The 26,267-nt window shown below is 43.4% G+C and overlaps 1 protein-coding gene and 1 pseudogene across 7 annotated transcripts in view; both read right to left on the reverse strand.

The window, feature by feature from the left end:
• Positions 1-26,267, reverse strand: part of LOC126335027 (rhotekin-like) — a 1,081,506-nt gene that overhangs the window by 84,707 nt on the left and 970,532 nt on the right. For 6 of the 7 annotated variants that reach the window (XM_049997890.1, XM_049997871.1, XM_049997901.1 and 3 more), the window contains exon 2: positions 11,365-11,549. In XM_049997890.1, the coding sequence (XP_049853847.1) occupies positions 11,365-11,549 (185 nt within the window). Of the gene's footprint in view, positions 1-11,364; positions 11,550-23,840; positions 24,206-26,267 lie in introns of those variants that run through there. The other variant, XM_049997924.1, reaches the window with a different exon arrangement.
• LOC126288003 (5S ribosomal RNA) lies at positions 26,149-26,266 on the reverse strand (annotated as a pseudogene).

The raw sequence follows: 26,267 nt of genomic DNA on the forward strand, positions 1-26,267 counted from the left end.
AAGAATCTTGTAGTGTGGTCCGACGAGCCACAATTTTGCCCCCTTTTTAAATGATACTCTGAGCGGGCGGTTTAGTTCTGGTCGGAAGTGCTTTTGTGACGTTTTAAGGACTGTTTTTCGTAGTAAGACTTAGTCCACTCATTCTGGTTGCAGTGAATACGAGTCAGGACGTTTCTTCGACATTTCCACTGAACAAATGTTGCCCTTTCGTCTACTACTTCACGATTACGATTCCAGTCTTCCAATACGACGACAGTCGTGTTCACAGGACGCCAAGCTTGTGCACATGGTTTGACGAACACTGGGGCTCCCAGTCCCATTCAGAAGGCTCTGTTAAATCACCAGACGCTAATCCAACAGAAAAACGTCCTGCACTATTTGTGACACCAAGAGAACACTAGCAATGAACATCCCCGGAATTACGTTGGTGTACAGCATATAGTAAGTGCAAGAATTATCGCATAATCAGTGGAACAATCCGTACATCCAGGTTGCCGAGAACAATAATTTACAGAAGAATGGAAAAGAAAACTGGGTTTCTGTTCCATGTCGATCAATTTAGGGGGGATAAAGGCACCAAAGATGCAATTCTGAGGTTGCGGTGAAGCACGACTAAAAAAAAAAATCGAGACACAAATTCAAAGGATTTGTCGACCTGGAAAATGCGTTCGACAATGTAACATGGTGCAAGATGAAACTTCCTGGCAGATTAAAACTGTGCGCCCGACCGAGATTCGAACTCGGGACATTTGCCTTTCGCGGGCAAGTGCTCTACCATCTGAGCTACCCAAGCACTACTCACGCCCGGTCCTCACAGCTTCACTTCTGCCAATATCTCGTCTCCTACCTTCCAAACTTTACAGAAGCTCTCCTGCGAACCTTGCAAAACTAGCACTCTTGAAAGAAAGGATACTACGGAGACATGCCACAGCCTGGGGGATGTTTCCAGAATGAGATTTTCACTCTGCAGCGGAGTGTCGGGCACACAGTTTTAATCTGCCAGGAAGTTTCATATCAGCGCACACTCCGCTGCAAAGTGAAAATCTCATTATGGTGCAATATGTTAGAAATTCTCAGTAAAATAGGGATAAGCTTGAAAGGAGTCTACTGAGGTACACTTGTATGAGGTACCCGAATATGATAATACTAATGTAAACTAAAATCAAACTATTATATTACAAACGATGTATGTCTCTGATAGGCTTTATAAAACGAATCTCTGTGTACGACCGCAGGGTCTAAGATAATGCTTCTCGTCTGAGATTGTAGTGTTGAGTAGCGGTCTGTGAGCGTTGGAGGACGGACTAGGCAGTTTTTGTAGTGTGCTCTGTGAAGCCACCAAGTGTTAGATTATAATGTAGGAATTAGGAGCACAAGTCTTACAGGAAATAGAAACGTGTAAGCAGACATCATCTCCCATGCAAGGTAAAGATGTTAAATATTTATGACTTCCGTTTTGCTAGGGCGTTAGTGTAGACGAATTGGCTAATAACTGTCGATTGTTGAGTATCCCAAGAATGTACGTAAACAGTTTTGATGTAAAGGCTAGTCAGATATTTCCCTTTTCCAATGTTTCTACGATTTGTTAACACAGGTATATATAATTTGATGATTTTTATTTTTGCTTTTTTAGTGAGGTTAGATAATTCTTGCTGTATAAATCTCATTCTTGTGACTCAGTTATTAAAAAAGATGTAATTTTTCTGAGTAATGTAATTTCAATACTCAGATGTTTTGAAAAGCCAAAAGTAACTTCGACCACAATTTCACTATTGAAAAAATCAGTTTTAGTAATTCACCCCAGTCAGTACCGCCCCCTGTCCAGGTCATAGGTTTTTCAAAGACATTGAATATTTCTCAAATGTCTTCATTTATCAGCCAAAACAATTTCACGCACGTTTCAAAGTATTACGGCCGGTATTGCACACAGCTGAGCCTGTAGCTAGTATATTTTATTCTTCAAGACAGACCCGAATATATCGCGATCCACTGTTGCTGCTTTAGAGGTAACAATTTTATTTGTTATGTGGACAGGGACAAAAGATATCAGTTCTGAACAGGACCAGAGGATTCATTGCCTAAGGGGCTGAATGTATTTTTCAGTGACTGTATCGCTTCATTGGTATTGGTAGTTGCATTGCCCAATCAGTTCGTACAAAGTTTTTGCTAACAACAACACAGAGTAAGTACACCATTTGCAGTTGTGACACGCTACACGATAACTGCAGTTTTATATGCATACCTGTCACGTATTCGTTCCATAAATATTTAAAGAAAAAGTTACACTTTCATTCGAAGTATTACATTGAAGATAATTATTTAAAGAATGTTACACTATCATTCAACGTAATCTAAAGCATATTTTTTTACAGAAAGTTACAAGCTATAGAGAGAGAGAGAGAGAGAGAGAGAGAGAGAGAGAGAGAGAGAGAGAGAGAGAGAGAGAGACGGGTAATATGCAATATGTATGAGAGTAAGACCAAGAACGAAGTGTTCGGACAAAGAAGGGTGTAAGACAGGGACGTAGTCTTTCGCCCATGCTGTTCAAACTGTACATCAAAGAAGTAACGATGGAAATAAAATAAAGGCACAGGAATGGAATTAAGATTCAAGGAGAAAGGATATCTATGGTACGATTCAATTATAACATTGCTATCCTCAGTGAAAGTGGAGAAGAATTACGAGTACATGATCTTCTGAATGGAATGAACAGATTCAGCAAATCGAAGAAAGTCGAAAGTAACAAGAAGTAGCAGTAATGATAACATCAGGATTGATGGTCACGTAGTAGATGAAGTTAAGGAATACTGCCACCTAGGCAGCAAAATAGCCCATGACGGTCGGAGCATGGAACATATAAAAAGCGTGCTAGCACTGGCAAAAAGGACATTCCACGCTTAGAGAAGTCTACTAGTATCAAACATACGTATTAATTTGAGGGAGAAATTTCTGAGAATGAACGTTTGGAGCATAGCAGCGTATGGTAGTGAAACAGAGGCTGTGGAAAAATCGGAACATAAGCATTTGAGATGAGGTGCTACAGAAGAATTTTGAGGAGGAAGAGGGACAGGATGATATGACGTGTGTTAAGAGATCAGGGAATAATTACTATAGTAGCAGAGAGAGCTGTAAAGGGTAGAAACTGCACGGGAAAAAATAGATTGGAATATACCCAGCAAGGAATTGAGGATGTAGATTGCAAATGCTATTAGGAGATGACGAAGTTGGCACAGGAGAAGAGGAGAGGAATTCATGACGAGCCGCATAAAAAAAGGATTATAACCATCAATGAGTGACTTCAGCTAAATGTGTCTGAAGAAACTCGTGTACTGCCTTCCTCACCCAACTGAGGTCATCAAAGGAACAAGTCAGTATTAGGGTTTTTTCGGTGACTAACATTTTGTCTAGTGAACTTCTACACCGCCTAAAATAGCCCTTCTGGGGAAATTATGCAGACTTGTGAAAGCTTTTCATATGAAATCATAAATCCTTCCATGCTGCATCATGCTCACAACAGGGTCTGGTTGTTACAGTTTATAGTTTTCCACATCTCCCTTACGATTTACAGCGTTCTGCGGCATGATAGCGAAACTGCTTGGATGACCTCACATCTGACATGTTACGAGCCATCACCATCTCACGTGTCCTGTTCCCTGAAGATCGGCCAGCGCTCTGCGTCATGCGCTACTGGCGGACCGATGATTGACATCAATTGCTGCGCTTCTTTGAAACTGAGACAGCGGACGGGCAGCAGTTCTGTGAGTCACGGATCAGCTGACCCCGGTGCCTTCTCCCGCGGCCATCCTATCGGGGTTTGCAGCCAACTTCTGCAGCGCCGTCCCTGCTTCCTCTATTCTCAGCGTTCGCTGCGCCGGAGGAACAGTGCGACGGAATACTGATTTTGACGTCAGCGGCTGTCCCGTTCATAGAACTTCAAGCAGGGCGCGCAAGCTTGCGGGACAGGGATAGTGACCCAAACTAGATAGAATCGTAGTGACACATTAACCTCAGTTGGTGTAATATCGTGAGTGCGGTGTTCAGGCAGTATTCCACGCTATTTTAGGTAGATCCTGGGCTGGTGTCCTATCTTCGTCTCATGAAGTTATATACGCTATGCCATACACGTAAAAAGGAGGTCCAGGTGATATAGGGTGATTCTTACAGAGAAGGCAATAGCAACGAGACACTTTTTACAATGCTATTTATTTATTTATTTAAAAAGCGCCATTGCTGGTTTCGAACAAAATATTTATCTTCAGACGTGTAGTTCACGTTAAGATTCATTTTAAATTAGCTTTCGCTAATGTAAAATGTATCTTAGCGTGAATTCGTGAAAGTTAAGCTTAGTGAAAGCTAAATCACGTTAAGACGCATTTTACATTAGTGACAGCTAATTTTTAAAAGGAATCTTAACGGGAACTGGCTGTCTGAAGATAAACCTTTTGGTTCGAAACCGGTAACGGCGCTATTTAAATATGTAAACAGCAAAGTTTTACAGAAGTTCGAAATATAGCGCGTACTTCAATGCGAGATGTTTTTAATAGTTTCCACAACGAAATTCTGTCTCGAAATCTGGCAGAAAACTCAAATACATAAAGCACATCAGTGGCAAGACACAATCAATACCTTCACTGCGCGATAACAACGGTGAAGTCAATGAAGACAGTGCCACTAAAGTAGAGTTATTAAACACGGTTTTCCGAAACTCCTTCACCAAAGACGACGAAGTAAATACTCATGAATTCCAATCGAGAACAAATGCCAAGATGAGAAACATAGAAGTAGATATCCTCGGTGTAACAAAGCAGCTTAAATCAATAAATGCAAGGCCTCCGGTCCAGATTGCGTAAGTCAGGTTCCTCTCAGAGTATGCTGATAAAATAGCTCCACATTTAGCAACCATTCCAACCACTCGTTCACAGGAAGATCCGTACCTAAAGACTGGAAAATTGCTCAAGTCACACCAATACCCAAAAAGGTAAGTAGGAGTAATCCGCTGAACTACAGGCCTATATCACTAACGTCGATTTACAGTAGTGTTTTGGAACATGTACTGTATTCGAACATTATGACGTACCTTGAAGAAAACGATTTATTGACACATAGTTAGCACGGATTCAGAAAATATCGTTCATGTGAAACACAACTAGCTCTTTATACTCATGAAGTAATAAGTGCTATCGATAGGGGATGTCAGATTGATTCCATATTTTTAGATTTCCAGAAGGCTTTCCACACCGTTCCTCACAAGCGTCTTCTAACCAAACTGCGTGGCTACGGAGTATCGCCTCAGTTGTGTGACTGGATTCGTGATTTCCTGTCAGAAAGGTCACAGTTCGTAGCAAAAAACGGAAAGTCATAGAATAAAACAGAAGTAATATGCGGCGTTCCGCAAGGAAGTGATCTGATCTATATTTACGACATAGGAGACAATCTGAGTAGCCGTCTTAGATTGTCTTCAGATGATGCTGTCGTTTATCGTCTTGTAAAGTCATCAGATGATCAGAACTACTTGCAAAATGATTTAGGTAAGATGTCTGTATGGTGCGAAAAGTGGCAGTTGACCCTCAATAAGGAAAAAGTGTGAAGCTATTCACATGAGTACTAAAAGAAATCAGCTAAATTTCGATTACGCGATAAGTCACAGAACTCTGAAGGCTTTAAGTTCAACTAAATACTTAGGCATGACAATTACAAATAACCTAAATTGGAACGATCACATAGATAATGTTGTGGAAAGACTGCGATTCATTGGCAGAACATTTAGAAGGTGCAACAGGTATACTAAAGACCTGCTTGCACCACGCTTGTCCGCCCTATTCTGGAGTATTGCTGTGCGGTGTGGGATTCGCATCAGGTGCGACTGACGGATGACATTGAAAAAGTACAAAGAAGGGCAGCTCGCTTTTTATTATCGCGAAATAGGGGAGATAGTGTCACTGACATAATACGTAAATTGGAGTGGCAATCATTAAAACAAAGGCGTTCTTCGTTGCGACGGGATCTTCTCATGAAATTTCAATCACCATTTATCTCCTCCGATTGAGAAAACATTCTATTGGCACCCACCTACATAGGGAGAAATGATCACCACGACAAAATAAGAGAAATAAGAGAAATCAGAACTGGCACAGAAAAATTTAAGTGTTCGTTCTTTCCGCGTTTCGTTCGAGAGTGGAAAGGTAGAGGGAGAGCTTGAAGGTGATTCATTGAACCCTCTGCCAGGCACTTTATTGTGAATAGCAGAGTAACCACGTAGATGTAAATCGCAAAAAGTGGCTTGTTGCTGTTCTTTTCTCTGTAAGAGTCAACCTATATTTTTTTACCCAGCCACGGGCTTAGAATGTCAGTTTTCGACAAAACAGTACAGGCTCAACTGAGTTTTGCCTGTCTTTGGAAAGCGAAATTACGAAACTGCGTTTTAACTCGCTCGCAGCTTTTGTTGTCCCACAAACTTGTCCACCGGCAGTTGACCCGCCATAGCTGCCGGGCTTAACGCTCCGGCAGCGCCAATGTCAGGGACAGTGGGATCGCGCTGCAAAGCGGCCTATCGGCTGTCGCCATATCGCCGCGCGCCGCCGCCGCCGTATCCGACGCCGCGTTTTGTTTGGCGGAGGACAATAGGGAGCTTACACTGCCGGCGCGCGGCCTCGCCGATTGACTTGCGCCGGGGGATAAGGCCAAGACAATGGCGGCCACTACAAACGGCTTACCATTTCTGCATTAGGCTCCCGTTTGGACAGTCGTCCCAGGGGCTGTACGTGGCCGCGGCGATTTGACAAATAGAGAGCGGACTTTGCTGATGACTACCACTTGCAGCGACTACTGCAATCCGCAGGCAAAGGCCGTATCAACGACAGTACGCATCCGAAACACTGAACAGAATACTGTCCAGCAGATTGGCGTGTGCGTAACACGGTAAAGCGATTTCAATCGGAGGTACACTTGAAGATTCGATCCACATGAATTTACGATCCGCTCAACAGTACTGTTATCGGCGTTTTTACAGAATATGAGAAAGTGCATTTACTGTGCCATATAGAGTAGGCACGATCGTTCACAGTGTCTTCGCACACATATTACCTCATCAAAAGTATCCGGACAACTCCATGTAATACGTAACGGACCACTAGGCATTGCAAAAAACGGACACGCCAGTATAAAAGAAGGTGGGGAGTATGGTGTCGTCACGAGAGAAGCAATAACAGCAGAATGGGTCAATCAAGAGAGCTCAGTGATTTATAACGCGGAATAGTCATTGAATGTCAAATGTTCAAATGTGTGTCTAATCTTATGGGACTGAACTGCTAAGGCCATCAGTCCCTAAGCTTACACACTACTTAGCCTAAATTACCCTAAGGACAAACAAACACATCCATGCCCGAGGGAGGACTCGAACCTCCGCCGAAACCAGCAGCACAGTCCCTGACTTTAGCGCCTCAGACATTGAATTTCACCTGAGTAATGAATCCATCAGAGATATTTAAACACCTCTGAAGGTCCCAAATCGTGGCGACTGTTAGCGATGTGACTGCAGCATAAAAGCAAAGAGCCAACCACAGCAAAATCAAGACCAGGTAAACCTCATGTACTGAATGACACGAATCGTAGAGCATTGAGGACAGTGGTTGAAAGAAAAAAAATCGCATAAACTCAGCAAAAGGAATGAGTGCTGAGTTCAAAAGTGCTACCAGCCGTTCAGCTACCACAACAGCTGCCTGTAGGGAGTTAAGAAAATGGAATATAGTGGTCGAGTAGCTCCTCATTGGTCTCACATGCCACTGGACAGTGGATGACTGGAAACGAATGATCTGGAGTAATGAATCACGCTATAAGCTGTGACAATCCGATGGAAGGGTTCGCGTTTGGCGGATGCCTGGAGAACGTTACCTGCCATCGTGTATGGTGCCAAGATTGGTCCGTTGATTTGAAGAAAAGGGCCAAACAGCGATATCATCGATCAGATTGGGAAGTTGGCCGTGCCCTTTCAAAGGAGCCATCCCGGCATTTTCCAGCAACGATTTAGGAAAATCGCGGACGAACTAAATCCGAATGGCCGGATGCGGGTATGGACAGTCGTCCTCCCGAACGCGAGTCCGTGTGCTAACCGCTGCGTCACCTCGCTCGGTTTATAGCGCCAAAACTAGTACGGTGTAGGTTTTTTTTGTGGTCAAGGTGTGATCGTCTTATTAGGCTTGAGAAAATTCTGCATCCGAAATGATATGAACAGATTTACAGCACTGAGTACTGCGCACAGTATAGGAACAGTTCTGAGACGATGGTTGATTGGATCAGCGTGACAATAACACCCTGTAATAAAGCAGTACCTGTGAGGCAATGGTTTGTTGACAAACCAGCCCAGTGTCCTGACTCGAACCTAATGGAAAGCCTTCGGGATGAGTTAGAAAGTCGATACCGTCCAAGATCATCACCGAGCGATGTGGCGCAGTGGTTAGCACACTGAACTCGCATTCGGGAGGACGACGGTTCAGTCTCGCGTCCGACTATTCTGATTTAGGTTTTCTGTGATTTCCCTAAATCGTTTCAGGCAAATGCCAGGATGGATCCTTTGAAGGGGCACGGCCGATTTCCTTCCCCCATCCTTCCCTAGTCCGATGAGGTCGAAGACTTCACAGTTTGGTCCCCCCCCCCCCCCTCCCCACACCAAATCAACCAACCAACCAACATAACTGCCTTCTTTGGTTTCGTCTCTTGGGGAAGAATCAGCTACCCGTCATCCAAAGACATTCAGACATTTTACTGAAAGTGTCTCCAGAGGAATTCAAGCTGTAATAAGGCGAAGGGAGGAATAGTGTCCACTAATATTCATCTGTGTCCGGACGCTTTTGGTGAGGCAGTATATGTGACCAGCTACGTTAATATTCGATTACTGGAACACAGTATGTTATATGAACAGCAAACAGTCATACAACAACAAAAGTAACTATTCTCGATTAAAGCATCATGGGGCTTATAATGATCCAAACAAGCATAAAGAGCTATCAGAGACTACCAGCACTACCAGACTGCCTGCCAAGTATCGTCGTCGAATCTGGTGTAATGAAAGGCAACTTCTTTGAATGCATCATAAGTGTCTGTAACAAAGAACGACAAAACCGTGCATATACAATTACAAGAGTAGTGAAGCACTTCACATCGTATTCACGAATACTGCTAAGAAGCTATATAAAATGTCACGATCACGTAACGTCAGTATTAGAAGAGGCGGAAGGAAAAGTTAAAAGTCGCTGCAAGGGTTCTGGGAAAATGGAATGTACCTGCAAAGGAAATCTCATACAAGACGATGCTGCGACCAGTTCTTATTGTTCCAGCGTTTGGAGGCACTATGGAGAGGGCATGACTACACAGCAAACAGATTCAGAGACGCGTCGTTGCAGATGGATACAGCCCGTACATAACATAAATGCACGGGGAATTTGTATGGAAGTTCTTGAAAAAATACGACGAAGTTCTCGCGAAACGCTATTGGGCCAATTCGGAAAACGTGGATTCGAGTAATACGGAGCTACATCCTGTTGCCATAGCACCTCGCGTAGGGTCACAAGACTATGATAAGATATTAGGGTGCATATAGATTCACATAGTGATCCTTCCTTAGCTCAATACGTGAATGGAATAAGGCACAAAACTGCTGATACGAGGGTGAGTCGAATTGAAACCTTAAATTTGTAATGAATCGAAATTTGGCGCCGTTATTCTGTTAGTTGGTAAGCGTACTTCAAACAGCGTGCAGAATGGCCTGTAGGTGGCAGCATAGTGCAGATGCACACATGCCGTCGCAGTATCAGTATAAATATGGCCGCCCCATTTGCGACTTGCACCAGGGAAAAACAGCATTCTGTTATTCGGTTTTTGCGTAGGGAAGATACGAAACCTATTGAAATTCATCGACGAATGAATGTTCAGTACGGTGATGCATGTTTGTCGCAGCAGCAAGTCTACGAATGGAGTAGGAAGTTCGCAAATGGTGTGACTTCAGTGGAAATGTTCCTCATCCAGGTCAGGCACAACGAGTTGTGACTCCACAGAACATGACAGCAGTTGAAGCCATAGTTAAGGAAGACCGCCGAGTGACACTGAATGACATTGCAGCATGTTTACAGATTAGTCATGGGTCAGCACACTACATAATGTGCTCCAGTTTCACAAAGTGTCTGCAGGATGGGTGCCACGGCAGCTGACTCCTGAAATGAGAGAACGACGTGTTGATGCTTGTGAAGAACTTCTTCGGCGCTTTCAAAAGATGGTGATGGCTTCCTTGCAAGAATCGTTACTGGGGACGAAACCTGGGTTCACTTCCACCAACCGCAAACGAAGAGAGCGAGCAAGAAATGGAGACATTCCTCATCACCAAAACCAAAGTAGTTTCGAACAGAACCATCAGCAGGGAAGGTTACGCTGACTCTCTTTTGGGACGAAAAAGGCGTCATTTTGGAGCATTACATGCCTAGAGGGACCACTGTCACTAGTGCTACATACACAGATCTCCTAAAAGATCATCTGCGGCCTGCAATCAAATCAAAGCGACGTGGATTGCCGTCAGCAGATATCTTTTGCAACATGGCAATGCAAGGCCCCACACTGCCCGTACAACAGTTGCAACAATCACAGACCTGCATTTTGAGTGTCTTCCTCATCCACCATACCCACCAGACCTTGACCCAAGTGATTTCCATATGTCTGGACCAGTCAAAGACGCACGGGGAGGAAAGGAGTTCCGTTCTGATGAAGAGGTACACCACCCGGTGCATGAGTGGTTGCGCGGACTACCAAAAGAATTTTTTTCTAAAGGAATTTCTGTACTTTGTAAGCGCTGGAGGACTTGCATTGAGCGTGGGGGAAATTATGTTGAAAAGTGATACAGCTACGTGCCACTTCTGCACAATACATAATATTTTTAAAAAATATTGAAGATTTTCATTTGACTCACCCTCGTATTACGACAAAGTACTCCACGCCATGCCCTACGCAGTGTGTTGTGGAATATGGGTGCAGTTTTGCAAGCGAAGCTGACATCTGCTAGGAAATAAAGAGTTTCTGGTTATCCGTAAACAGGCGTTATTTGATGCCGTGTTTGCCCTTACTTTCTCATTGCGTTGGAGACTCAACATTACAGTCCGTATAGATATCATTAAAAATGTAGCGTCACCCGATTTCGACATGAATAGTACAGGCTGCATGTCGTAGCCTCGCTGAAGGAGCCACATGCTTCAATTGATTTCGCGGTACTACGTAACATCTACAACTGAACACAGACCGTACCCAACGAAAGTACACGGGGTCAGCTCTGTTGCCGCGGCTACATCCGAAGCTTTGTCTTGAGTGCTGACTGCGGACACTCACCCCTGGGGACGCTCCTTCTTGCGCCGCTGCAGCTCCGCCATGTAGGCGGACATGCGCTCGTTGGAGGTGAGGAGGTTCTTGGCGGCCTCCAGGGTCTGCGTCTGGTGCCGACACGCGGCCAGCAGCTTCGTCGTCCCCTCGCGCATCTTTATCTCCAGGTCGATCTTCTGCTCCAGATCGAACTCCTGCAAATCAAGAAAACCGAAGGGGTCACTCAACAGTTCGCCCCACAGAGGCCAACAAACTCACGTACAGTATAAGCAGAAGTTAATGCGCTTTAATAACTGCATATATGTAGTGACATCTAAAGAACACAATCAATACAAGACTCCCACCTCTAGTCCTGTTAAAACAGAGGCCAGGTTTCACTTGCCGTGATGACCGAAGAGATCGCTGTCTCAAAAATCTACAGATACTAGTCACTGAATGTTGAGCCGTAGTCTGACCGGACCAGAGGTGGGAATATGCTTCACGTCGGCTGGTCCCGGCGGAGGTTCGAGTCCTCCCTCGGGCATGGATGTGTGTGTTTGTGAAACTTCCTGGCAGATTAAAACTGTGTGCCCGACCGAGACTCGAACTCGGGACCTTTGCCTTTCGCGGGCAAGTGCTCTAACAACTGAGCTACCGAAGCACGACTCACGCCCGGTACTCACAGCTTTACTTCTGCCAGCTTTACTTCTGTGAGTACCGGGCGTGAGTCGTGCTTCGGTAGCTCAGTTGGTAGAGCACTTGCCCGCGAAAGGCAAAGGTACCGAGTTCGAGTCTCGGTCGAGCACACAGTTTTAATCTGCCAGGAAGTTTCATATCAGCGCACACTCCGCTGCAGAGTGAAAATCTCATTCTGTGTGTTTGTTCTTAGGATAACTTAAGTTAAGTAGTATGTAAGTTTAGGGACTGGTGACCTTAGCAGTTAAGTCCCACAAGATTTCACACATATTTGAACTTTTTTTCCCTTCACGTCGGTCAGGAGCCTCAAAATAATGTAGCGCCAAGTTTCGTTACTCAAATAAAATGCCAATTTGAAATTTCGACAACTGAAAGATGTATTGATTGAAGCGTCTATACTGCACAGACCAGGTCACGCACAACAACTGTGTTAACATGGACATACAGTTGGTTTACATCCGTCGAAACTATGGTCAGAGGAATAAAACTGCCTTCCCTTGCAACTGGTCGGGCGCTTTGGATCCACTTACTGATCTCTAACTGTTGAGAAGGGCAGCCGTGTTCAAAATATTGAACACTCTAGTTATAGGCACAGCACAACCGCAGTCGCCAATACCGGGCTGCGGCCCTGACGGCAGCGGGGCGATCAGCTGTCCAGCGGGGCCGGTGGTACGCGCGCACGTGCTGGAGGCACGGGGCCAAGGACCGCCGCGGCCCAGATGGCCCGTCCTTGCCTGGGGCGGTGGCGCCTCTCCCGCTGGCCGCGCCCCGTCTCAACAGGCGTCGCACTGGCTCTGGCCGGCTGGCCGCCGCACCAACGCTCACCACACGCTGAGCCGCCGCGCAAGTTGTTACACACTGGCTGGCCTCAACCGACACCGATTCAAAGGAACGCCTCGGCGCTTGTTGGCGACGTCACGTCAGCTAGGCACGGCGAACGCCACGAAACGCCTGGGCGTCCTTATCACTATAAATCTGTTATTTTTGGAGAAAATGTTTGGAATTGTTTTGGATTATTCAGTTTTATTTAGATGAAAGATTTTCTTACTGTCGTAAAGCTACAACTGAAGATCGTAGTTCTGTATTCCTGAATCCTGTCGAAACAAACGTAGATCAAGATGAGAAGATGCTTTGCCCCCATTCCAAGCTTCGGAAATTTTACATTCAAGTAACTAAATTGACCCATTTTCTTATTTAAACTTACCCCAACCCCCTTACCATTAACTCGTTTCTTTTATTTATTTATTTTCGTTTCACATCGTCACTGGAAATGTGAACTAATTTGCATGTGTAAATGTCCATCTGTTGCCAGTTATTAGATTGCAGTCGTTTTCAACGAAAGGAATTCTAAACAGGAAACAAAATAGTTTCATACATCGAAAATACTGTTTAGCTTAAACTTTTATAAACATGCACATTAGAAAACATAAATACTCCCCTCTTGTAACTGAAAGAGTAAACTTTATAAGATAAAAAAATTTTATTTCATAAAACAAGTATCTCTCTTTTGCCTCTTCTTCTGTCCCCTAACCCCTCCCTCAACGTGTACAATCCCAAGATATTTCGTTAACATTCAGTGCTCCTCACCCCATTGTCAACCAAGATACCTAAAGAAGAGCACCAATATGTCCACAGTTTCTACTAAAAGCAACCCAGTACAAACTTAACTTCATCAAATTTACAAATAAGGTAAAGAAGCACGAATTCTGTTGCTGCTGGACCATAAAGTTGTTTTTGTATGTCAATCCTTAAAACAGGTCGGAATTTAAGTTCAGGAGTACACTACGCGGTGCATTCAAGTTTTAAGGCCTCCGATTTTTTTTTTCTCCCAACTGGAAAGAGATAGAAACATGCGCATTGCTTTAAAATGAGGCCTCGTTCATTGTCAATACGTCCCAGAGATGGCAGCACCGTACGGCAGATGGAATTTTACCGCCAGCGGCGAGAATGAGAACTGTTTTAAATACTTAAAATGGCGACGTTTTCCTTACTTGAACAGCGTGCAATCATTCGTTTTCTGAATTTGCGTGGTGAGAAACCAACTGAAATTCAACGACAATTGAAGCAGACGTGTGGTGATGGAGTTATGGATGTGTCGAAAGTGCGTTCGTGGGTGCGCGAGTTTAATGAAGGCAGAACATCGTGTGGTGACAAACCGAAACAACCTCGGGCTCGCACAAGCCGGTCTGACGACATGATCGAGTAAGTTGAGAGAATTGTTTTCGGCGATCGCCAAATGACTGTTGAACAGATCGCCTCCAGAGTTGGCATTTCTGTGGGTTCTGTGCACACAATCCTGCATGACGACCTGAAAATGCGAAAAGTGTCATCCAGGTGGGTGCCACGAATGCTGACGGACGACCACATGGCTGCCCGTGTGGCATGTTGCCAAGCAATGTTGACGCGCAACAACAGCATGAATGGGACTTTCTTTTCGTCGGTTGTGACAATGCATGAGACGTGGATGCCATTTATAAAATCCAGAAACAAAGCGCCAGTCAGCTCAGTGGAAGCACAAAGATTCACCGCCACAAAAAAATTTTCGGGTAACCGCCAGTGCTGAAAAAATGATCGAGTCCATGTTCTGGGACAGCGAGGGCGTAATCCTTACCCATTGCGTTCCAAAGGGCACTACGGTAACAGGTGCATCCTACGAAAATGTTTTGAAGAACAAATTCCTTCCTGCACTGCAACAAAAACGTCCAGGAAGTGCTGCGCGTGTGCTGTTTCCACCAAGACAACGCACCAGCACATCGAGCTAACGTTACGCAACAGTTTCTTCGTGATAACTTTGAAGTGATTCCTAATGCTCCCTACTCACCTGACCTGGCTCCTAGTGACTTTTGGCTCTTTCCAACAATGAAAGACACTCTCCATGGCCGCACATTCACCAGCCGTGCTGCTATTATTGCGTCAGCGATTTTCCAGTGGTCAAAACAGACTCCTAAAGAAGCCTTCGCCGCTGCCATGGCGTCAGCGTTGTGAAAAATGTGTACGTCTGCAGGGTGATTACGTCGAGAAGTAACGTCAGTTTCATCGATTTCGGGTGAGTAGTTAATTACAAAAAAAATCGGAGGCCTTAGAACTTGAATGTACCTCGTATTTGTTAAGAAGTGTAATGAACTGCACAATTAACTGATTGCAGAAATCTCTAAGAACAATGTGTGTTTGTCAACTACCGCCAATAGTTCCACATTTTCCTGTGTCAGGGAGGGAGACACTACCATTATGAGTATGCCTGCAACAGACCTGGCGTTCGCCGTGCCTAGCTGACGTGACGTCACGAACAAGCGCCGAGGCCTTCCACTGAGTCGGTGTGGCCTCAAATCGCCCTCGCCTCCCGACGGCCGACTGTTGATGGCCGGTACACATCTGCTCCAAGGCGTTTTAGGCCACGAGGCCTCACTCCAATATCCAGAACACACGCCTTCCAAGACAAAGAAATACATTCCAAGAAGAAAACCAAGGACGTACTACGGAGGAATAATCCACGTCCGACAAAAAATCTGTAGATGTTATGTATATGTACAGACAAACGGATCATCACAATTTCAGAAAAAAGTGCACGACTTACTGAGAAAGAGCTCCACAAACTGAACAAGTCAGTAACACACTTGTCCACCTCTGCGCCGTATGCAAGCACTTATTCAGCTTTACATTTATTGGAAGACTTGCTTGATGCCCTCCTGACGGATATCGTGCCAGATTCTGTCCAAATGGTCTGTTAGATCGTCAAAATTTTTGAAGGCCCCTGCACGTAATACACCAAACATTTAAAATTGGAGAGAAATCCGACGACACTACGAGCCAAAGTAGGTTATCGCAAGCACGAAGACAGGCAGTAGACGCTCTCACCACCTGCAGATGGGCATTATCTTGCTGGAATGCAAGTGCAGGATTGCTTTCCATGTAGAGAAACAAAACAGGGCATAGAATATACGAGGGATAGAACTTTAATAGTGGCAATTATTTATTTACAGCTCGTACAAAATAGATACGTGTTTCAAAGTTTTACTGTCCTTCAGAGTAGTCACCAGCATTGTGTATTACCCGTTGCTAGCGATGTGGAAGTCGTAGGATACTCTTGGCAGTGCCAGCTGTGTTGACAGTTCGAGCGGCGCGGTCTATTGCCCGACGAATTTGTAGCAGTTCTGAAGCGAATGCCGTTAAGTGTTTCCTTCAGTTTAGAAATCGAGTGGAACTCACGAGAGGTTAGGGGACAGCAGTAGATGGTATAGCACTTAGCAGCCCCATCAGTCGACAAATCAGTAACAGCTTGCATTGTACGTTCTTGAGCATTGTCCTGCAAGACGATGGCCAGGTCCTGCAGAAAGTGTCATCACTTCTGTCAGTAAGCTGGTCGTAGGTTGTGTTCCAAAAATGAACAGCTTAGAGACAGAAGTGATGACACTTTCTGCAGGACCTCACCATGATTTTGCAGGACAATGCTCAAACACGTGCAGTGCAAGATGTTACTGATTTGTTCGACCAATGGGGCTGCTAAGTGCTATACCACCTACTACACTCCCCTGACTTATGGTAAGCCCTCGCGAGTTCAACTCGATTTGTAAACTGAAGGAAACACTTAACGGCATTCGCTTCAGAACTGCTACAAATTCGTAGGGCTATAGACTGCGCCGCTCGAACTGCCAACACAAATGGCACTACCAAGAGTATCCTACAACTTCCACATCGTTGGCAACGGGTCATACACAATGCTGGTGACTACTTTGAAGGTCAGCAAATCTTTGAAACACGTATCTATTTGTACGAGCTGTAAATAAATAGTTGCCACTATTAAAGTTACAACCCTCGTAGGAGACGTACCGCTGTGCTGTAGGGCTACTGTGGATGACAACCAAAGGGGTCCTGCTATGGCACTAAATGACACCCCACACCATCACTCTTCCGTGTTGGGCTGTAAGGCAGGAGACAATCAGGTTGATATCCAACTGCTGTCCGGGGGCGTCTCGAGACCTGTCTCATTTACTGGAGCAGAATTATCTTTCGTGATGAGTCGCTCTTCGAACTGAGCCCTGATGACCAGTGATGAGAATGTGGATACACCCTTGAGACCGGTGGTATACCAACATAAATGTACCGGAAGAACCCTCCACCACATCCAATGAAGTGGCTTGCTGAGTATTGATGTAGATATGGATGACCATAGAACTGAAAGGCTATAGAGAAGTGACTGGTCCTCACGTACGTCAGACTACGCCAAAATGGAGAATACTAGGTCTCTAACAACAGTAAACTCATAAGCCTCCCGAACAGTAGGCGGGAGAAAGAAAGGAAAATCGATGTTTAGCACACCGTTGACAACGAGATCATTAGAAATTGAATACCTATCCTTTCCAAACGAAACTTTTTGTAATTCACCGTATCTGATTTAGGTAACGCAAGGAAAACCAAAATAAGGGTGTCTTGGCACTGCGCCGCCTAGCATGGCGACTCAAAAATGGGGAAGATCGTGGCACACCTTAAGAAGACAACCATGAATGATACTTGTCGCACTAACGGATATTTGTTGTCGAATATGGAAAGTAGTTCGTGCTGGCGTAGGGTAACTTCAGTGATCAAACAATTCCTCTGTGGATATCAACATGGACGGTGGAAGCACGTACAGAACTGTGCTTGCTCTGTTCGATCATGTAATCCCTTTTGCTGTAGATATTGGAGTCCGGGTTTATACTGGTTCTGTTCAGTAGTATTAAAATCCTGTTGTTTCTCAAGTATGAGGAAATATATTTACTTTGGCAGATAATTTTTAGCAAACTTTACTACGGCCAACACAAAACAATTCTATTGTTCGTAATTCATTGCCTTCGCGTTTAGTTGAATAAATACAACGGGAGGTAAATGGGAACGAAGACGAAAGATGGTCTGCACCATCGGTTTGGAAAGCGATACAGTAGTCGAAGACAATAGAGGCTAACAGTGGTTTGGCCACATCCTTAGAGCTGGTAAATTGCTCTCAAAGCGAGTCCTCCATTCTCAGCCTGCTGGAAAACGCCAAACGCACGTCCAGAGACGCGATGAAATGATCGAGTATAAACCATCCTTAAACAAGTGGGGCCGACAATAGTGGAAGAAGAAGCTTGAGACCGGCAAGATGGACCTGTCATCTGCAGTATGTATCTCCTCTGTTGTGACTGACCATCTATCCTTCTTGTGCTTTTTGTAATGTGTTCTTTTGTAATTTTTATAGAGTGCTTTTTTCACTTCTCCTGCAGTGTGGCAATTTCTTTTGTTGTTCCGCTGTAGGCCTTGAACGTCAGTTAATGCAGTAAGTGGTGGTGATGAAATAGCACACTCATGTAATCTATTCGACCACCTACGTTCGTTTTTAGACTACGACCACTGTAGACTTAAATATTCTGGCACCATTTCATTCTCGCATATATTCTGGTCACCGCTACGACGTAGAGCTTTAAATGATGTTTGCGATATTGTGTTTTACCACTTTCGAGTCATAAAACAACACAAACACAATAGTAACAGCAAACGAATTTTCCTCTTAACATTCAGCCTGTCACTTTTAAGCTAGGACTTCAGCAAAATACATCTTACATAATTGCATGGCGAGATCGATTCCGTTCGCGAACCCATATCCAAGCAGCAAATCACGGGATGAAACAAGCCAGAATCCTCACCACTGGGTTACAAACCTTTTGTCACCTTCATCTTGTGACCACTCAGACTTCTTAGCGTTAAACGCTGGGGAGAGGTGATTTACATCACAGTAAAATACACGCCAACGGAAATACGAAGCGGGCTGCACAGAATTTTGTGCTCACTCCCGATCAACGCTCCTGCATGTACTTAGTAAATTCTGTCCAATTATACTGAAAGAAATGGGCAAATAAATTTTGCCACGCCCAGTTGATTATGTGGCGTCAAATTTCACGGTTACGGAAAAGTGGAAAATGTGATTTCACACACTTTTTCAGCTACAGGTTTCTTTTACAGCTTATGCAATAAAAATTAGCACAAAATGGTACTGTGTTTGGTTGTCCGAGATGATTATCACTCCGCTCCATGGAATTAGCACTCGAGTTTGGTGCAATAATTCTAAGGTAGCAAATGAATAAATTTCATACTTATAAGACAAGGTATCTATCCCGCCCGCTCTGTCGATCAGCTTTTTACCCCGTGTACATAATGTGCAGCGTTTTGTGAACCACCGCATAAAACGATTAATGGCAGTACCGACAACAGCTTCACATTTTATAAAAATCGGAATTAGTTTGCTCGCGGAAACATGCTCTATGAACAGTTTATCGTCACCCAGGGGGGAGCTGCATTTCAGCTGGGAGCTGTTTGGGGCCAGACAATAGGATTATTCTTCAGTGCAATGGCGGCAGTTAACACAATACGGCTGGAGTGGATCGTTATTCGCTTCGCTGATTATTGTAGCGTGAGCGAATTCCCGGATGGACCGAGTCAGCAGGAGCAGGATATTTCGCGCACGAGCGAAGCGTCCTTCTGTAATTACCTTCCTCTGGTGCGTTCTTCGAAAATTTACAAAAGTTGATTCGGCCGCCAGTAATTATCACGAACAGTTAACCGTTTGAAAAGCGACTCATTCGTTTGGAATCAGTAGTCAAACATAAAATGTCTATTTTGATGTGAACAGTGGTGACAGTACAAAGCTAGCGGGAAGTTGTATATGGTCCTTATGGCGAAAGACATGCTGTGAGGTAATGAGTTCCAGTACAGCACTCGTGGATGCCGCATCGCGGTCGCGAAGTTTTTACAGTCCGACGATATTTTATGGATTTGTAGTTTTAGCTTGACGATGTCCACTATGGACAAAAGGTAGTTACTGTTATTCTCAAGATTGTTGGGTTATCCCGACTGAAACCTAGGTGAATTCTAGGTGAACGGTGCAACTGAGGCTGGTGATTATTAAAATTACTTTTTATACAGTTGCTGACAGGGCCGCGAAATGAAAATATTTAAGTTGTATGTTTGTCCTGCTAATGTTCAATTAAAAGCTTGACTCCGATATCAGTTTATGTACAACCTTAACTTGGTTTGCATGCTATTGTAGAAAACACCATTTTTCTGTCTGGTATTTATATCCTGGAACGAAATGTTCGGTATCCTGTTGTATGCAATCAATTTTTGTAATAGTTTATTGCATAAACTGTAATTCTAACTTTTCCTTTCACAGGACAGTTTGAAAATGATTTCGGGTAACCCGAAACTAATCACAAAATTAAAACGAAACTGAATTTTCCGACTTCAGGTGTTTTTCACATCAAACTTACAAACAATAATAATGTGATGTTTATCCTGGGACCCGGACACTGCTAGCAGTAACGAAAACTTGCTCCTACTATCAGGAAAACGTAACCGTGTTGCAAATCAGGCTCCAATGTCTACGTGTTGCGTACCAAACAGTGAAAATAACTGTGGACGTTGGTCTAAGACAAGTCCAGCATGGGACCCTTCAAGAACCCATTGTGGGGGAAGCTGTGAATCTGCGATGAATGTGTCACATAGAAAAAGTGTTTCCCTTTATCTGCTCTAATAACTACACATTTCTACATGTAGTTTTTTCTACATCCTGTACAAGGGCTATTACGACCTAGGTCAGTTTTTCGCTCCGTGATCCAACATTTTCGCGGCGATTTTCAGTTGTGCAAGAACTCGCCCGTGTGGCGTGTATTATGCAGAGTGCCAACCAGAAGAGGATGTCCATTAGCCAACCCCCCCACCTCCCACAATAGTGGCGAGGGAATAGGTGAAAGGGGACTTGTGCATACAAGATACTCGCGGGCATGACTGGGCACGATTCAACACCATATGGCGCTGAGCTAACAACGGAACACCCGCTCTTATCTCTCACTGCCACGCGTCCGAGGGCTACGAGAGGAACCGCTCGTCGCAGAGGGTCACACGCTGTGTGGCTCAAGCCGTCCTCCTCTCACGGGACGTGAAAATGCACGTGGCCGAGGCCAGAGGCTAAACTAAAAGAGACACACTTTTGCCTCGTAGTGGCAAATGAGACGCGACGTCATTTCGCGTCACAAGCAGAACTCAGAAGCCGCCATATTAAATGCCATTAAACATTATATAGTGGATCTTCTTTCTCGCAGATGACTTGGTACGAATATAAGATGTTTCAACCTGTCAGCAAACTGAGAATCACTCGAAAATGCGTTGTTTCAGCTTCGGTTTGTTATAATAAAACGACAGGAAACTTTACGTCAGTAGGTGACGGTTTCCGGTAGTCGATATCTTTTGGGTTATTCCTTTAGTATTACGAAAGTATGCCGTAAATTCTACAGCACAGTGATGCTCTATCAAAAGCATGTTTTTGTGGTAACATTTAGCGTATATTAAATAATGATATCTGTAGATACAGTCTTTAGACAGCGTAGCGCAGATGACAGCGTTGTGAGCTGCGAAGATATAGATGTCAGATTTGCGTCCATCTGATTCCAAATATTCTTTTTTTCGCCATTTGTTTTCTAGAAGATTCTTGGTCTTTCTTAAGCATTTAATAGAAGCATTATCTCAAAAGTCGACGTTATTGATTATAAATAATAATGTTTCTCCAATGGCCAGAAATCCTAACGTGACTGCTCGTCTGTCAGAAAGTGAACGTAAGTTACACACCAGAAGTGTTTTATATTATGAAACTTCCTTTAATATACAGGTTGTTTCAGAAGTGATGGTCAGTATTCTGGGATATGTGACGAATGAGCATTCGAAACGAAAAAAAAAGAAAAAAGTCAACTGAATATGGGATCTGAAACACATACCTTAAGATTAATGAGCAATTCTTGATCTTCGATAGTGTCCAACAAATATCTTCTACTGCGAGCTCTTTGCCTTCCATACTTTGAAAAGTGGTAGTATGGACGAAACAATAAGAAATTGTCCAATAAACATGTCTTCTAAAATGCATGCCTTAGAGAATTGAGCACTGGTCCATCTTCGCTATTTTGAAACAACTCTTCTAATGAAGAAGCGGTCACAACTTTTGAGGTACCCGCTTTAGAACACATGATTACTAGACTTTTTTTCTTGTTTTGACCGATACTACCACTTCCCAAAATATGGAAAGCAAGAAGCTTGCAGTAGAAGAGATTTGTTTTACAGTATCGAAGATCAAGAATTGCTCATAACTGGTGAGGTATGCCTTTTAGAGCCCACGTTTACTTGACATATTTGTTTCGAATGATCATTCCTGTCATATCCCCAAAAATTGACCATCACTTCTGAATATCTCTATCTCTCTCTCTCTCTCTCTCTCTCTCTCTCTCTCTCTCTCTCTCTCTCTCTCTCACACACACACACACACACACGAAAGTGTGCGCGCGCGAATGAGTGAGTGAGTGAGTGAGTTTTGCCGGTAAATATCTTCTTCAGCGATGGTAAGCAGCTTCGAAAAAAATCTCCTCCTATTAGGATGATATTACGAAATTAATCTCGGTACCGAAATCTATGTGGTGAACTTTGTTATTTCGAAGTATTGGTAGTCAATGCTACATCCAGAATACGAACATGATGCATGCGCAGACTGATATTAGACATCAGAACTTTTAACAATGCAGCGCGTCAGCAATCGTGAATAATTTAATGATTATAAAGAATCCGCCTAGATTGCAAATAGAGACCGGATGTTGACCTAGGTTTCGGCGCGGATAACCACGCCTTCTGTTCTGTATTAATGTTGCACCATGCCTCTTTAGGCAGTTTGTAGTTTTAGTGTGTTCCGAAGAGGCGTGGTTATCCGCGTGCACGTCACAGCGCTGTAAAGCATAGGTACAGCAGCAATACATGCGCAGACGTCACGCTCTGAAAAAACCCAATTATTTATGTTTTGTTTCCAAGCTGCAAATGTAATGCATCATTAACAGGTGCTTACTTGTTCACTGATTGGTCTGAAATTACGTTACAAGGCTGCTAAAAAGGCAAGAAGGAAAACTATGACTGCATACTAAAATACTATTTCTAAAACATGCTTAATTCTCATTTGTAGTTATCTTTAGGGATCTTATGTAGTGGGTACTCTCAGAGTTCTTGTTGTTTCACGACGTCATCTCTGTCGATTTTGTTTTAGATTTTGATGGATTTACATCAATGTACTCTAAAAAAAATCTGTATAACTGTCAACTGAAAAAAAAAAATCAAACACTACATTCTACGTACGTCACGAAAATTAAAACTGCCGACCGGCGATAAATGTTTTAAAACAGGTATTATAGTTTTAAGCCAGACTCTCCTTTCGTTTCTTCAACAATACGCCAAGTTTCTCATCAGTCACTAAATTTGCAGGTGATTACATTGCATTGAAACATGTTTAGGGCATGAAAACATACATTATACATTTTACTACGTGTACTTCTACCAATATATTTTAACTAACAGAAAGCTAATAAACTATACAACAGCACATATGTAAGTAGTTTGACTATTTCTGTGTGAACAGGAAAAGAAAAAAAACTGCCTTTATCATACGACGGATATATAGTCAAATAGAACGGACACACTTGGCCGACAGTGAGAGAAGTAAAGGAAGCACTTATTTTGGCGTAGCTCCCTTTCACGTCGATGCATTGTGCCCAGAGAATTATGGAGCATCTTTAACCTATCCACCTACAGCCAATTCGATGGCCTACTACAGCTGATTCCATGGCCTACATATCGCATACCATACATTATACTCGTGCCAACCTTAAAACGAATTTTATTTGAGGAAAAAAAGGGCGTACCAAAAATGATAATACGCATAAATACAATTATCTAAAACTAAACAAATAAACAAATATAACATTACAGCGACGTCTTACCATGTAAGCATCTCACAGGACAGCCAACTTTTTTTATAAAGTCCGAGACAGGCAGGCATTTTACTGAAACAATGCCCAATGATTCCAGCTAAGGCATAGTGTTAGTTCTCATTCCAACATAAAAGACTTGAGTGTCGTTTACAAGAGTGGAAATTGGTCGATGTTACTGGATGGGAAATATTACGAAAAAGCTCCCCAGATGTGTTACAAATCAGCAATAATGATGTCACACACAAGACAAAATGAATCAGTGTTTCTACACAGTTAACTAATTACAAATTTATTCCTATGAATGGAAAACATCCACAAATAAAAAACACACTAATTCTGTATGTCCATGGCGGTAAAAATTTTTACCTTCCTGTATCTTCGTAACATTTTTATCTTTGGAGTGAAGACAACTGCCTCTCTTTATACTATCTCTGTAATGGATATAAATATTTCTTACCTCCATGATCTTTATGCGTCGTTTTTCATCTCTGGATTGTTAACACGTTGTCTTGATATACTACAAGTCGGAAGATGAACTATTAAAAGCTGCGACATGGTCGTGAATGAAGACGGTGATCCAGAGAGTACAGTCAACGATAAACAAGAAATTGTCGTCGGACAATCTGAAAACGGTCGCTATGGAACGAAATCTGTAGTTTGAAGACAATTTGTTTGTTTTCATTGACAGAAATTAAGAAAAAAAAATTCTGTATCATTACCTCTGATACGGTTGAGTAGTGTCATGGAACCTTATACTTCAGTACGCATGAATGAATAAGTATTTTTAAACTGACGTGAATCTGCTTTTGCAGTAATGCAAACTGCGAGAGAAAGAGTGATATTAACAGATGCAAATTGGGATATATTCGTGTTTCACTATTTGCAATACGAGGAGGTGGACTAAATAGTCCAAAACATGACTAGCAAAGGAAAATATTTCGCGACGATGGAGCAGCTATTATGATTGTTCCTTACATTCATTGCTGGCGTGGCTTTGTCACTTAGTAAGTAATGGGCAGAACTACATCTTCTCAGTGGGTGCCAATAGGTCCCTGGTTGTAAGCGGTGGAGAAGATTGTTTCATAATGTCGGGACCGTCTTGTACTGTTTCCAGGTTTGCGTAATGGGTAACATGCAGGGTTATCTTCTCCATATCAGCTGCAGTTAAGAAGTACAAGTTCTCTGCCTGCCAGTGAAACACACTTTTGCGTCACAGAAACAAGTCTTTTGGCTTGGCCCATTTCAGGACAATATGCTGTGTTCATAGAATATATGTCACCTCTGAAGTAGAGTTATGGAACATGAGTCATCTACTCATCTAAAACTGACAAGAAAAGATGCACCAACGTCTCTGCCACATAACAAACGCACAAAATCAGTCCGATTCTTATTACTGTAGGGCGAAGAACTCATGAAAAGATAGTCCTGATACACTCTTAAGGTCACTCTTCAACAAATGCAGCATCTATATTGCACTATTAAGTTTCTCATAGCTAATTCTTCATTCGAAATACCATACTCTTTCTTCTGATATTTCCATAGTGTAATCTATTTCATAAATCTTTAATCCGCAATTCTTTTATATTTACAGTATGGCACAAAAGAGACAATATAAATATCTGATATAAAAATACGAATGAAAATATTAAAACTAGTACCAAAATACAGCAAAATAGTATTACAGTTCCGTCAGAGTTCTATGTTTAGACAACCTCCAAAACAGTTCTGCTTAAACAAAGCTGCGGAAAGGCTACAAAAATGGCGGCCAAACTGGATATCGCGTCTCTCACGACCAAAAGAAAGAACAGAGCGAAAACTGTAAGGTTTGTCTCAGAAGACAACACAAAAGATGCTGGACCCCAATTCGAGGGAGCTAGTAATCACCAATCTCCCAACCTACATCGTGCGATGCATAGACGTTTACATCTGCAGTTGTGATTTTGTGTGTTTCTTCGTGCGGTTCACCATCGATTGTGGCTACACACCATTACAACGCCTATTTCTTAAACTGTTGAAATGAAAGACACGAATGCTTATAAATCAACGATGGATATACTTCAGTTACCATACCGACAATATGTGTTGCAATCCTTATGGAACGCCCTCGTACCGATAAACCGTCAAAGTACGACGGGCGTTCAATAAGGATTCCGTCTTCATGCCACGAGTGGCCTACCGAGACCATCCGACCGCCGTGTCATCCTCAGTGGAGGATGCGGTTACAGGGGCGTCATGATGGTATTCTTGATCGAAGCCGCTACTATTCGGTCGAGTAGCTCCTCAATTGGAATCATGAGGCTCAGTGCACCCCGAGAAATGGCAACAGCGCATGGCGCTCTGGATGGTCACCCATCCAAGTGCCGACCACGCCCGACAGCGCTTAACTTCGGTGATCTCACGGGAACCGGTGTAGCCACTGAGGCAAGGCCATTGCCT

Source organism: Schistocerca gregaria, chromosome 1 (assembly GCF_023897955.1).
Source record: "Schistocerca gregaria isolate iqSchGreg1 chromosome 1, iqSchGreg1.2, whole genome shotgun sequence".
NCBI lineage: Eukaryota > Metazoa > Arthropoda > Insecta > Orthoptera > Acrididae > Schistocerca > Schistocerca gregaria.